Source organism: Tyto alba, unplaced genomic scaffold, assembly GCF_018691265.1.
Source record: "Tyto alba isolate M040663 unplaced genomic scaffold, T.alba_DEE_v4.0 Super-Scaffold_36, whole genome shotgun sequence".
NCBI classification, from domain to species: domain Eukaryota; kingdom Metazoa; phylum Chordata; class Aves; order Strigiformes; family Tytonidae; genus Tyto; species Tyto alba.
This window is the reverse complement of record NW_024881311.1, coordinates 1,136,564-1,150,342: the sequence shown is the minus strand read 5'-3', so window position 1 is coordinate 1,150,342 and position 13,779 is coordinate 1,136,564. Positions and strand designations below refer to the sequence as shown.

The 13,779-nt window shown below is 44.9% G+C and overlaps 1 protein-coding gene across 1 annotated transcript; it reads right to left on the bottom strand.

Annotated features, from left to right (window-relative positions):
* Positions 1–388: 388 nt before the first annotated feature.
* Positions 389–1,415, bottom strand: LOC122154283 (olfactory receptor 49-like). The gene is given in 3 exon segments (XM_042801627.1): positions 389–720; positions 723–1,208; positions 1,211–1,415. Coding segments are annotated over 3 exon segments (942 nt in total). The 3' UTR covers positions 389–469.
* Between the last annotated feature and the right edge of the window lie 12,364 nt (positions 1,416–13,779).

Genomic DNA, 13,779 nt, shown 5'->3' with positions numbered 1-13,779 from the left:
CTGAAACATCGGTGTGCTATCAGCATTCTTCTCAAACCAAACCCAAAGCTAAATCCAAAACACAGCACTCATCTAGTCCCTGAAAAGGAATATTAACTCTATTACAGCAGCTCTGTAAGGAGCTGGGACAAGATGTTCATTGCTCAGGAGCTTGTAAATTGTTTTCCCACCTGCCACTGTGCCTCTGTGCTCTTCTTGGGTTGTGGAGATGGGTTCCTGATGAGCTGCTGGCTGTGCTGTGATGGGCCTGGGAGCAGCTGGGCAGGATATTCACTGAGTTACCCCTCCTGCCATGGTTAGTGCTTCCTTGGTGTGTGCAGATGAGCTTCTTATCATTTAACCTCACACAATCCAAGAAGAAGAGAAATCTCCAGAGGCATCTGTCTTTGGAGGTGGCATACATCTGCACTGGTATTACTTAACATATGATAGCAGATCATTGGAATTGCTGTCCAGAAATGCATCATGATTAGGGGAAAATCTGCAGTGTTGCACGGCCAATGGCTTCACTCAGGGCTGCTATCACAGTCTTGTTTCTCAGACTGTAGATGAAGGGATTTAAGAATGGGTACAGGACAGTGTTCAGCAAAGCTACAGTTCTGTTTGTCTCCAAGGAAACATCTTCCGAATGATGCACATAGAGAGCAATGCAGCTCCCATATGCAATAGCCAAGGAGGTGAGATGGGAAGAACACGTAGTAAAAGCTTTTTCTTCCCCAAGGCTGCTGGAAGGTGTAGAATACAGAGGAGAATGCCTGTGTAAAATGCCAGAGTTAAGCATAAGGAAGCCAGTATGACAAATGATACTAAACCAGAGTCTATTTTCCAAAGCAGGCTGGTGTCAGAGCAGGACAGTTTGAATAAGGGAGAGTTGTCACAAAAAAAATGGTAGATCTTGTTTGAGCCACAGAAAGTCAGCTGGTAGAGAAGGACCAGACGGTAACTCAGGAGCGTGATGCCCATGACCCAAGCAGCAACAACCAGCTGGATGCAGAGCTGAGGCTTCATGATGGCAGCATAACGCAAAGGCTGGCAGACAGCAACATAGCGGTCAAAGGACATAACAACAAGTAGAACAAATTCTGTACAGCCCAGGGCAAAATAGAAATAGGATTGGGCAAAGCAGCTGCTTAGAGAGATGGTTCTCCTACCAGAACCCAGGATCAGAAACAATTTGATGCTTGTGGAGGATGTAAACCAGATTTCCAGAAGGACAGATTGCTGATGAAAAAGTACATGGGAGTTTGCAGGCGGTGATCCACACACACGAGGAAAATGATGGTTGTGTTCCCCATCACTGTTGTCAGGTAGATGAGCAGAAGGACCAGAGAGAGAAATAGCTGTAGTCGTCGATCAAGCTCCGAGAAACCCTCTAGGGTGAACTCAGTAACCGCAGTTTCATTTTCTGGTCCCATGTGGAATTTCAGTTCATCCTGTTGAGACTGGAGCACAGCAACAAACATGTGTAGTAATGTCACAGTCTGGGTGAAAAGTTCTATCCTTCCTTTTCTGCTTCTTTCCTTTCTAGCAGTCTTCCTCCATAATACAGGCAGAGAGAGTCCTTCGAGCATTTCTCACACCCTGATTTGTATGTTTTACATTTCATTTAGTCCTCAGAGAATCTGCTGGCTTCTTCTGCCTTTTTCAAACACTCACAAAGGATCCTTTCTCCAGAACAGAAGGTTTTCAAGAGGCTGTTAGCTGTTTCACCTATTCATGGGAAATACCAAATTCACTCAGACCTGTTGCACACCTCTCTCACACTACGTGCCAGACTCATTTCTTCTATTGCACGAATGCTAGACCATCAAATCAAACCACATCAAATCCGTATGCTGAAAGCTATGCTTTCTACTTTTCAACACTTGCCTTTTTGGACTAGGAATCCCTGAGAATCTCTTGATTCCAAAATAAGTAATATCAAGTATCTCTTTTGTAATTCCATGCTTTCTTCCACAACTTATTGCTCTCTGTTTCCTCAGCAAAGGGGGAGGGGGTGGAGTAGGGACCAAGTATCACTCGTCTTCTTTAGTGCTCTCAGCAATGACTGAAATTTATTACGGTTCCACACAGTCTGTCACACAGTCTTGTCTGACATCTGCCTGCACTGAAATGCCCTTGTTTCCAAGCAGTTGCTCATTGATGTTACTATCAGATGTGCTGACCTAAATGCAGAGCAAGAGAAGAGTATCTGGAAGAGATTTGTAACCTTTCTTTCTCATGCCAGTTATAGGTTGGGAGGACCCAGCCTCTAGTGTTTCCTCTTGTCTCCACTGACTACAGAGGGAGCCTTGGGAAAACAAGTTCTCACAGGCACCTGGAGGTAATTAGATGAAACTCATTATTCCAGTCTCAAATCTCTGGTTTATTAAGTTACTGTTTTTTAAAATGGAAATGCTCATCTAGCAGAAGGAAGCACAAGAAAAATACACGCAATAAAGACTGACATTTTTCCCTTCATCTTTACTTTTGTTTTTGGACATAGAAAGGAGCAGAGCAGGTGACTCCAGAAAGTGAATGATTCAAAATGAATGTGGAGGAGAGGGAGGGGAACAGATGGTGGGTTTGAAGCATGAAACAAAGCTTCTTCACAGACTGTGTTCTCCCCTCAGATTCTGTCCCAGGGCAGAATGCCTAGCACTTGCACAAGGAGTAAAATGGAAAGTTCAGTATAGGGCAGTGCTCCCTGTTTGCATTGACATTTTAACCCGGGACTCAGGCTGATCTTACATCTCAAATGCCTGGATTGTTCTTTGCCTCTAGTCTGGCATAGAGGAATCTCTGCACCGGGTTCACCTCAAGAACTTTCTGAGATTAAAGCACTGGCTGTATTTGAGCAAAAGCTCAAGCTCAGTCACCCGCAGCAGTATGAGCATAGTGAATTGGTGACTCAAAGGTGACAGTCAAGCTTTTTTTTTTTTTTTTTTGTTATACCACCTGCATAAATTATTTTTTATAAGATTTTATGCTTGAGACTCTACTAGGTTAAGAAATCTATTGTGCAGAAACATCTTTATCAGTAATGCACCCCAGATGGGACCCTAGGCCACCACCTTCAGATCCTCTCATCTCCAAACATCCAACTGCCAGCATCGGGTGAGTTCACCTGAGATCTTTGTAGCAGTTGACAGCAAAGGGTAAGGGTTAAAACTTCCTGAGCAGACTTTGTGGAAATACTGAAGGAAGTTCCTTGATGCAGCTTTTTGTGATATGGGGCCTGATCAGCATAAAACAGAGAAAATGAAAAAGAGTGAGTGCATGGCCTGATTAGCATAAACCATGTATTGATAAATAAGGAAAGTGATGGGAAATACACCCAGTACACAGAAGGACATGCCCTTGGCCATCATACTACAACACTGGAAAGAATTTTTGTTACAGCAAGTCTGTCAAAAAGGTGTGCAGCTACTTTATGCCAAGAGGGCTGTCCATTTATATCTAGATTTGGAAACCTGGCAGAATGGTGGCCACTGCAAGGGACCTTTGACCAGCACAGACATCTTTCTGGGACATCTCCTAGAGGATATGTTTCCAGGACAAAGGGATTACTGGTATGTTTGGGATGATTGGGCTTGGGAGAGAAAACACCAAAATCGGAGGTACAGAATGAAAGAGATATAGGATGAACAAGGTATCGCCAAAGGTAACACTTGCAGTAGAGGAGGCTACTGCCCTGGACAAAGCTGCAGATAATGCGCCAACCATGGCCGCCACATTTTATCTGCCTGATGCTCTTTCTTTGTCTTCTGATTCTGCTGTGCTGACTGCCAGACTCTATCCTATGGTTTCTACTGTCTTACTTAGTCCTACTACAATGAAACTGGGGGCAGCAGGTAAAGCTCCCCCACCTGTATTACGTGTATTTACTAACCGACCTTGGAATTCAAATGGCTCTATGGGGAAGTAAGAAGTAAAATGCCGAGACTGGGAGAGGATGCTGAGAAATGTGCTCAACTATTTTCTACATATGTACTGGGCACAAACCCAATTGGGAAGGTACAGAGGTGTTTCTGAGGGAATTATTCCAACCTGATGAGAGAGGTAAAATAATTAATAAGGATGCAAAAATTGCGCAACAGGTGGAAGGAAACAGGAAGCCCTAGCCAGCAAATGATCCAAAGTGGGATGATAATAATGCAGGAGGTTAAGCTGTTTGTCAGACAGATGATCATCGTAGTGATTTTTGGGGATAACTCCGATGAGCACTGTTAAAATATAGATGAATGACACCTGAGATTTTAATGACACGCTCACAATCAGTGTCTTTGTGGATCAGGCAGCCCATGATATAAGGAGATATGTTGAAGAGCATATGCCCAGGTGGCAGGGAGAGAATTTGCAAAAAATGTTGAATGTTGAAGTGTTTGTATATGATGAGCACAAGGAAAGGCAGATTAAAGGAAGGAAAAAAGGCAAAAGAACAAGAGTCAGTTTTCTGGAGGGGGCATTAGGAAGGATTTAGGAAAGATAGGTGATGGGGAAGGAGAAGACTGGAATAGGGCATGGATTAAAACCAAGAAAAAAAAGGAAAGGAGAATAGGAAGGCATGCTGAAAGGGAGCGTTATGGTTGCAGGGAGCTAGGACGGATATAGTGGGAATGCCTACTTCTGGTCATGGGGAAGGACAAGAGAGGGAAATTTTCTCTGGGAAGAATTGCCCCAGGAAGACTCACAATCACAATGACAAGAGGGAGTGGACCATGAGGATCTTCACAGGGGGTTAGAAGGATTGGAAATTTTTAATATGTGGATAACCCAATTAGACAAGCAGGGATATATTATAGGTAAAGTTGAATGTCATGATACTGAATTCTTGGTGGATACAGGAGCTACATTGCCTCTTTTAAATTTCACCCCAAGACCCTCTACGACCACAGACAGAGTTTTAATACATGGAGTCACAGGACAAATAGAGCAGAATTTGATCAAACCCTTATAAGTAGTCATAGGAGACAAGAGTATATGGAGGTCATATGTCCTAGCGGAGGACTCCTCAGCATGCCTGTTAGGGAGAGATCTCTTAGAGGATCTGGATGTAGAATTACACTTGTCACCTGGAGGAATAGTTATGGGAATGACTGTGGTCACTGAAAGCCCAAGTAATGAGCTAAAAATCTGTAAATATTGAAGTCCATACCAACAAAGCCATGTGTAGGAGGGACCCCGTACGGAGACAAGACCCGAGGAACGACCTCACACCGATGCGATGAAAGTCGTTCTCCATTTATTTGTCCGAATAGCGCCAAGATATACAGAGCCAGACGGTCACGCGCTCTGTGCTTTACAATCTATTGGCTAAAGGCACTTATCACGCACCCGGAAGTGATGTGATAGGTCTGCATCGTTAGTACGTGTATACAAACTAAATCTACTGTGCAGTTAGTGTATCCGGGCATTCAACAGGAAGGAAGCACTAGGTTGACTTCCTCATTCTAGCCTTTCAAGGTGACCTCAAGGACAAGATTACCACGTGGCAGTTTTCTGCTCTGAGACCCAGCCTGGATTGTCCAAACCCTGTAGGATGAGTGCATGTCCCTGATCCTCAAGAAATCCTACCACAGCCATGGAGTAGAGATAGCATGGATATAGGATTACTGGTTTCAGCTCAAACCCTGAGCATAAAAACAAAAAGAGGAAATCCCCCTTCTGGCTGTGCAACAGTACCCTATTCATCAAGAAGCTGAGAAGAGCGTTCAAAAGCAAATAGATCAGTATCCAACCCAAGGAATTCTGAAAGCATATGTGTCAGCATATTAAACTCCCTGTAACAACAACAACAACACAACAACAACAAAAACTATACTTGCCTTTTCATACAAGATTTGTGGATAATTAACCAGCACATAGTAATCCCTCACCTGGTAGTGCCCAATTCTGCTACTATACTTTTACAAATAACATACTGGGCAAGAGATTTTTTTTTTTTTAATATATATATAATTGCCATTTTCTGTAGTATCCCTTCAGATGAGAACAGTCAACTTTTGTTTGCATTTACATGAAAAAGACAACAAGTTACCTTGATGTGTCTCCCAGAAGGGTTCGAAGAGTCTCCTACAATTTGATCCGAGACGTAAAACTACCAGGCAAATCAGTACCTCTACAATATGAAAACAAGTGGTTACTTGCTAGTAAAGCACGTGGAGATTATTTGAAAAATACTTTTTGTCTATGTGCTGTTTAATAGAAAAAAATCACAATACATCTCTTCCTAAGTTTCAGCTGAGTCAGCAGGAAGTAACAATATTTAGGATTCATTTTAAAAGAACAAAGATTAGTTGACCCAGAACAGGTCCAGGCTGATGTATAAATATGTTGGGACCAGGAGAGTTAAGTAAGCCATTGACAGAAACTACTAAGGTCAAGGAAGTAGAACCTATACTGAAGGGTTCAGAGACAGAAAAGGCTTTCCAAGATATAGAATGAGCTTCAGCTTCTACTACGGCGTTGAGATTGCCTGATTATTCTGATATCCTAGAACTACTTGTACGTGAGAACAACGGAATAGCCAGCAGAGTCCTTAATCAAAAGCTAGATCCACACATCACGTATTACACAACTCAATGGATCCTGTAGCTGCTGGGAATAGCTGCTGTGTTAAAACAACATCAACAGCAACTATAATGGAAAAAAAAAAAAAAAACAAACTAAAAAACATTCATCCTGGATCTCACTCCAGCAACCTGGAGGAAGATCTACAGGATCAACGTCTTGAGAACTCAGACCTAAACCTGTTCACTGATGGATCATCATACTATGTAAATGGAAAATGACACACAGGTAATTCTACAGTGAGAAACACAGAGGTACTCAAAGAAGAACCTCTACAACCCTTGGTGAGTGCCCAAGAGGCTGAATTAACTGCAGTAACAAGAACAGCCTGATGGGGATGTGATCAGCCAGTAATTATTTATATGGAATCTAAATATGCCTTTGGAGTGTGTCATGCAATGAGTATGTTATGGGAAGAATGAGGGTTCCTTTCCTCATCGGGAATACTAAACAATATCTATACAAGTTTAAGAATAAAACGACAGTTCTCAGAGCAGGCGGAGAATGAATAGGACTCTCAAGAATACAGTTGCTCAAACTTATAGTCGAATAGGTTTAAAAGGGCCTACGTTTTTAAGAATAGTGCTGTGGGATATTGGAAATACCCCTCACCAATCTGGGGATGTCACCATCAGAAACTGTGTTTGGCAGGCACTTAGCTGTACTTGGGACCTTTGACCCACCAGGACCAGCCTCTTAGATGGAGAGGAACAGTTGACATAGATCTGCAGAATCTACATTTTAGATATGAAGAAAGAGTTTGAAAACAAAAGAAAATATGCTCAATGATATCAAGACACACTATCTGAAATACAGGTATATGATTTACAACCTGGAGATTAAGTCATAAAATATTTTCCCCAAAATCAAAATTGGAGCCTAAATGAGAAGGCCCATACTGTCTTATTGTGTTCTTATTTTGATGTTAAAGTTTTAGGAAAAGAAAATTAGGTACACCATTCTCATGTCAAATGAGTGGTGAATAGCCAGCCAGCTGATGACAGATTCCTGAAAATCAGCAAAGGATGAGGTGGAGTGTTACACTTCTCCTGATACTGTCAATTCTGGTGACTGCTACAGCATAGCTAAGTATAAAATCAAAAAGGACAGATACTCTGGATTGGATGAGAGGTGATAAATATGAAAAGAAAAAAACCTACGTGGGATATGGAGGCCCTGGTTTCCCAGTTTCTGAAAAACCTATAGAAAGGACTCTCATTGTTTGTTGTCTGATATGTCTGTTACTTGTAACAATACTGTCTATAAAACTATGGGCACTAGTCAAACAGAAAAGACTCTGCAAAGATTGTTTAGCATATTACCAGGAATGCTTAATAAAAACAAAGGGAGGACTGTTAAGAGAAAATAGTCATCTAGCTTAAATAAATTTTAAATTGAATGAATTGCTTAGACTTGTAATGTTGTGTGATTTAGTATGCTGTTTGCTTAGCTTCACTTACTTAGCAGGAATAGTTAGATTTGCTGAAGTCTTAGGCCGTAAACTGTAAACTTTCACCTTGCTTAAATTCTACTGAACTTCTGTCTATCAGAGCAAAGCAAGGCCTCCAGAGAGAGCACAAACCAGAAAAGATAAGAAGTGTACAACCATCAACAGCATCTGCATCTAGACAACAGCCTGTCTGGATCCAGTGAAGGAATACAATAAGGAGTCAGAAGATCTCAGACCAGAATCATTGTTGGACCAGAAGGCTCGTGGAAGATGTGAGAAGAGAGTGGTGAGAGTGCATGAGGGGTGGGTGAATAGTCTGTGAGGGTATCATTTCCCAGGGATTTCTTTGTTCAGGTCCCTCTCTGGAGGCACCCAGCTCAAGCTGATCCTGCTGCTGTACCACTCTACCAAATTATTTTTTAATGAGATTTGATGCCTGAGACTCTGCTTTGGGAAACCTGGGGTTTCACCTGTGAAGAAAACATCTTTCACATTTGCTGGGGCCAGAGTATTAACAGTAAGAAATGTTTATCAGAAGATATGAAGGACACACTGTCCTTGAAGCAGGGAAGTTGGTTAAAGTTATGAAAAACAGGATGCTGAACAGGGATGTGCTTACCGCAAAAATGCTGAAGTATTGCAAAGTATGCAAAACATTGTTATCCAAGCAGAATGTATGTTATGCTTGTGTTTGTCGCGTGAACAGTAGTAATAAGCCAATGAGCTTGCTTGACAAGGCGCGTGCTTGCATGTACGGAACATTAGGACATTATAAAAAGAGAACAAATCACGGAATAAACCGAAGCTTATTTACTCATCATATTGATGTGTCTTGCTTCCCGTCTTCGGCCGTGGCATCTGGTGACCCCGCGTGATGGAACGGCTATAACGCGGATGAGAGAGGAGACGGCCATCCCGGCGCCCGAGAGAGGCGGACGAAAACTTGCGGAAAATTGAAACCAGCGTAGCTACGGCTGACCGGTGAGTCAGGCAGACCGAGGTCTGGTTCGGGATGGGGAATGCTGCTATGACAGCCCTGGAGCGAGCCACAGTGGACGGGCTTATGAAGATCGCGTCTACAACGGGCTATAAGATAGATCGCCGCGAATTGGTGGACTTGTTGTTTTGGTGCAGGCGGCGCGGTCATTTAACTGAGACCGATCAGATTTTTGACCCAGGGCCTGGAAAACGGTGGGGTCAGAACTATGGGAGAGTGTGCAGACGGGCATGAAAGGAGCAAAAGCTATGGCAAGAACCTATCGGGAGGTACGGTTGATGATGGACCAGGTTCATGCCGATGCAGAAATAGCTCGTGCCTTACAAACGGCAATCGCATCCCCTGCCATAAAAGATCCAGAGGACGAGCTATCTCCCGATGATGAAAGCACCCTAGATGTAGCTATGCAAAAGAAAGAACGGGAGAAAGAGCACGCTGATCCGGACCGGGGTCCCTTTGCACCTCCCATGCCCCCGGTCGCTGCCCCGGCAGGGTTTCGAGGAGCATTTGATGACCTGATCCCACCATGGGAACCCGCGTCCCCTGCTGTACCTGCTGTACCGAGTGCCCCTCCTGAACCACCTGAGCCCATGGACACCCAGGTCACATCCCCGCATAAAAACAACAACGGTGTTGTTGATGACTCAAAGTTAGAGACACTTTTGCAAGCGCAAAAAAATGTTATGACCAATCTGTTAGAGGAAATGAAAAGACTGGACGGTGGGGCCCACAAAAAGACTCGCGCCTTTGCGTATCAGAGGGCGGCCGACGCTATTAAGGATGGACTGTCAAACATAGAGGCACAGCTGAAAGAGTGGGGTCAAGGGGCTGAAACTAAGGCGGGCACAAAGGAGTTGCCTAAGACGTTGTCTAAGGCCCAGAGACTCAATCTGATCCAATATGCTGGAAACGGGGAAATGGGAATTGAGGAACTCAATGATTATCTCAGGCTTAATTATGGGTCAGGGCAAGGGCTGACCCAAGCTGAGCAACGAGACATTTTACAGTGGAGAACCCAGCTTCGCGAAGCGGGATTGGATCCAGATGTGAAGGATAGGGAATATGGGTCTGCTGCGCCTAGAAAGGTGCCCGTACCAACTGAAGAGCCATCGTCCTCAAAAGCCCCAGCCAGGGAGCCACCACGAGACCCCTCTTTTGACTTGTCAAAACGATGGCATGGAGTGGTTACCAATGCCCAACTGTCGGGGGACTTTACCTTTACACCATTAGTATCAGCACCGGTTGTCACAACCGTTAATGGGCCAGAATGGAGGCCCTTTGAATGGAACCAGATTAACAAACTGCAGCAGTCTGTCATGGCTTATGGACTAGATAACCCTGTTGTAAAGAAGCAGGTCATGGCATTTGTGAAATATGCAGATATGATACCCACGGATATTCGCCTTCTGTTTGAAATGATATTGGGACCTACTACTTTTATGTTATTCCTATCGAAATGGCAGGAGAGAGTGGAAGAAAAACAGCGGACAACACACAGCTGGCCGCTGGAGATCCGCTTCGTGTTGCCACACAAGCTCAGCTGTTGGGAACAGGGGAGTATAGAGACCCTCAACGGCAGGCGGCACTTTCGCCTCGTGTGTTGGCCCAATCAAAAGCATGCGCCCTGGAAGCCTTCATGGCCCTGCCGCAAATTGGCAAAATCAATCCGCCGTATATGAAGATCACTCAAGCAGACACAGAATCATTTTTGTCTTTCGTAGACAAAGTCAAGGCAGCTGTGGACTCCGCCCCAAATGTGCCAGAGGACTTAAAGGATATAATGGTGAAAGAGGTGGTTACACAAAATGCCAACAATGCTTGCAAACGTCTTTTGACCACCTTAGCCCCCTCGGCTACCCTCGTTCAGATGGTAGAGGCGTGTGCTCGAGCTCCTTGGGAAGAAGAAAAGACGAAAGCACGCATTCACGCATCCGCTCTTGCTGTAGCCCTACGCCAAAATCTGCAAGGAAAAGGGGATCGAGGGCCAAAAACAACTGCCTGCTACCTATGTGGACAACAAGGGCACTTTAAGAAGCAATGTCCAGAACAACGACGGCGGCAGCCTCATAAGCCATCAGGATTTGAAGGTGAATGCAAGAGATGCCAGAAATATGGACATAAGGCACAGGAGTGCCGATCTCGATTTAAAAAAGATGGTACCCCCCTTGATCAGGGAACTACAACAGCCGCGGCCTGAGCGCGGCGAACAAATTCTCAGGTCCACAGCCTCTGCACAGCATGGCTGCCTCCACGAACTACCCGCCGCTACTAGAGGAAGCGCAGGAGTTGATTTGGCCCTGGCAAACACAATAACAATTGATACCACGGATGTGCACCTAGCAGAAACAACAACTTCAGGCCCACTGGGTGGGGGTCTAGCCGCTTTACTGATTGGGCGATCATCCACTACACAACAAGGACTGTTCGTTTTGCCTGGCTTAATTGATGCTGATTATACTGGAACTATTAAAGTGATGCTAAAGGCATGGCAACCGCCCATGACAGTACCAAAGGGGAGCCGAGTTGCACAATTAATCCCGTTCATTCCCCAAGTACCCCGGGCCCTGCCTACGGAAAGAGGAACAGGGGGATTTGGCAGTACCAACATCACCGACAACAAAGTATTATCCCTTTTTTCAATGGTTATCTCACGAGACAGGCCAATGAGGACAGTAAGGGTGTCACAGGCTGAGGCGACACCACAGGAGCTAAAGTTACCCAATGGCAACTCGCCACAATTCATGTTAGACACTGGGTCAGATATCACTATCATCCCCATGATGTATCGGCCGAAGACATGGCCCCTAATAACATCGAGGTCAGCAATAGCTGGAATTGGTGAGGAAGCGACAACCTGTCAAAGTGCGCAGTGGTGCACACTCATGGATGACAAGGAGGGACACATGGGGACAGTAAAGCCCTATGTGATGTGCACGAACCTCTGGATCTTGGGCAGAGATATAATGAGCCAGTGGGGCATTACCTTAGGAGATACACCTTTTTAACAGTGGCCATTGGGGAGCAAGGCCTGCCCCTCCTGGAGATCCAATGGACTTCTCATAAACCAGTGTGGGTAGCCCAATGGCCGCTCCCCGAGGAAAAACTTCAGCCCTTGCAGGAACTTGTAGAAGAACAGCTCCGATTGGGACATATAAAACCATCAGTGAGCTGCTGGGATACTCCAATCTTTGTTATTAAAAAGAAATCTGGAAAATGGTGATTACTGCACGATTTGCGCGCTGTGAATGCGGTCATGCAGCCCATGGGAGCACTCCAACCAGGCCTACCTTCCCCCTCAGCATTACCACAAGACTGGCACCTGTTAATTATTGATTTGAAGGACTGTTTTTTTTCAATTCCCCTGCATCCGGAAGATACTGAAAAGTTTGCATTCACAGTTCCTGTTGTTAACAACGCAAGACCAGCCCAACGATATGAGTGGACAGTCCTCCCTCAAGGTATGGCAAACAGTCCTACTATGTGCCAGATGTATGTCGACAAGGCACTGCACCGATGGAGGGAAAGGAACCCTCACGCTATTGTCTATCATTATATGGATGATATATTGATAGCAACTGAGCAACCCCTCCCGTCCTCCGAAGAAGAAGATTTGAAACACCAGTTGCTTACCTCTGGGCTCCACATAGCGCCTGAGAAGGTCCAACGTCAAGCGCCGTGGCATTACTTAGGGATGAAAGTGACGGAGTCCCGTATACAACCCAGTAAGTTACAATTGCATACAGAAATAAAAACTGTTAATGATGTACAGAAGCTAGTAGGAGACCTGCAATGGCTACGCACCTGGTGTGGTCTGACTAATCAGGATTTGGAGCCGCTGAATGCTTTATTGCTGGACTCATCTCACCCTTGTGAGCCCAGAACATTATCACCTGAGGCTGTTCAATCTCTGAAAGAGATAGAAAAGAAAATAGCACTGACTCAATGCTATAGATACCAACCAAATAGTAGCCTTGCAGTAGCACTTTACAGACCAGAACGCCATCGATCGGCCGTCATTCTACAGGTGGTGAACAAAATGGTAACTATCTTAGAATGGGTGTTTCCTCCTATCAGACCTGCGTCATCGTTGCAGGGCGTGCTTGAAGCCACGGGCCAGCTACTGTTAAAAGCAAGGAACAGAACACGTCTTGTTTTTGGACAAGACCCACGCATCATGTATCTTCCATGGAAAACGTTGGATATATTGGGGTTATGGATGCAAGAGAGCCCTGCGTTCGCCCTTGCCACCCTGGGCATCACTCTGTCTGTCCATTACCCATCGCATCCTTTATTCAAAACAACTCAGATTATTCAGGAACGGCCCAAAGTTAGCCAGAAACCATTGCCTGGTGCGCAGACTGTTTTCACAGATGCCAGCGGGAAAACAGGAAAATATGGATGTGCCTGGCTAGAAAACGGTAACTGGGAGAAGCAGATACGCAGCCAGACCGGCACTTCCGTACAAGTGCTGGAGCTGAAAGCCCTGATACTAGCGCTGCAACTGTTTGAGGGAGAATTAAATTTAATCACGGACTCCGCCTATGTTGCCGGCCTGGTGGAGCGTTGTGACCATGTGCTCATAGGCCACGTAAGCAACAATGATATTGCACAGTTATTATGGAGTTTGATTGCTATAATACAGCATCAGCAAGGTCAACTGTGGGTTACTCACATTAAAAGTCATACCACCTTACCTGGAATACTTACAGAAGGTAATGCTGTTATTGATCAGGCGGTATCCCAGCCCCTTTCAGCTGTGACTGCCAACACTCCTTCCCTG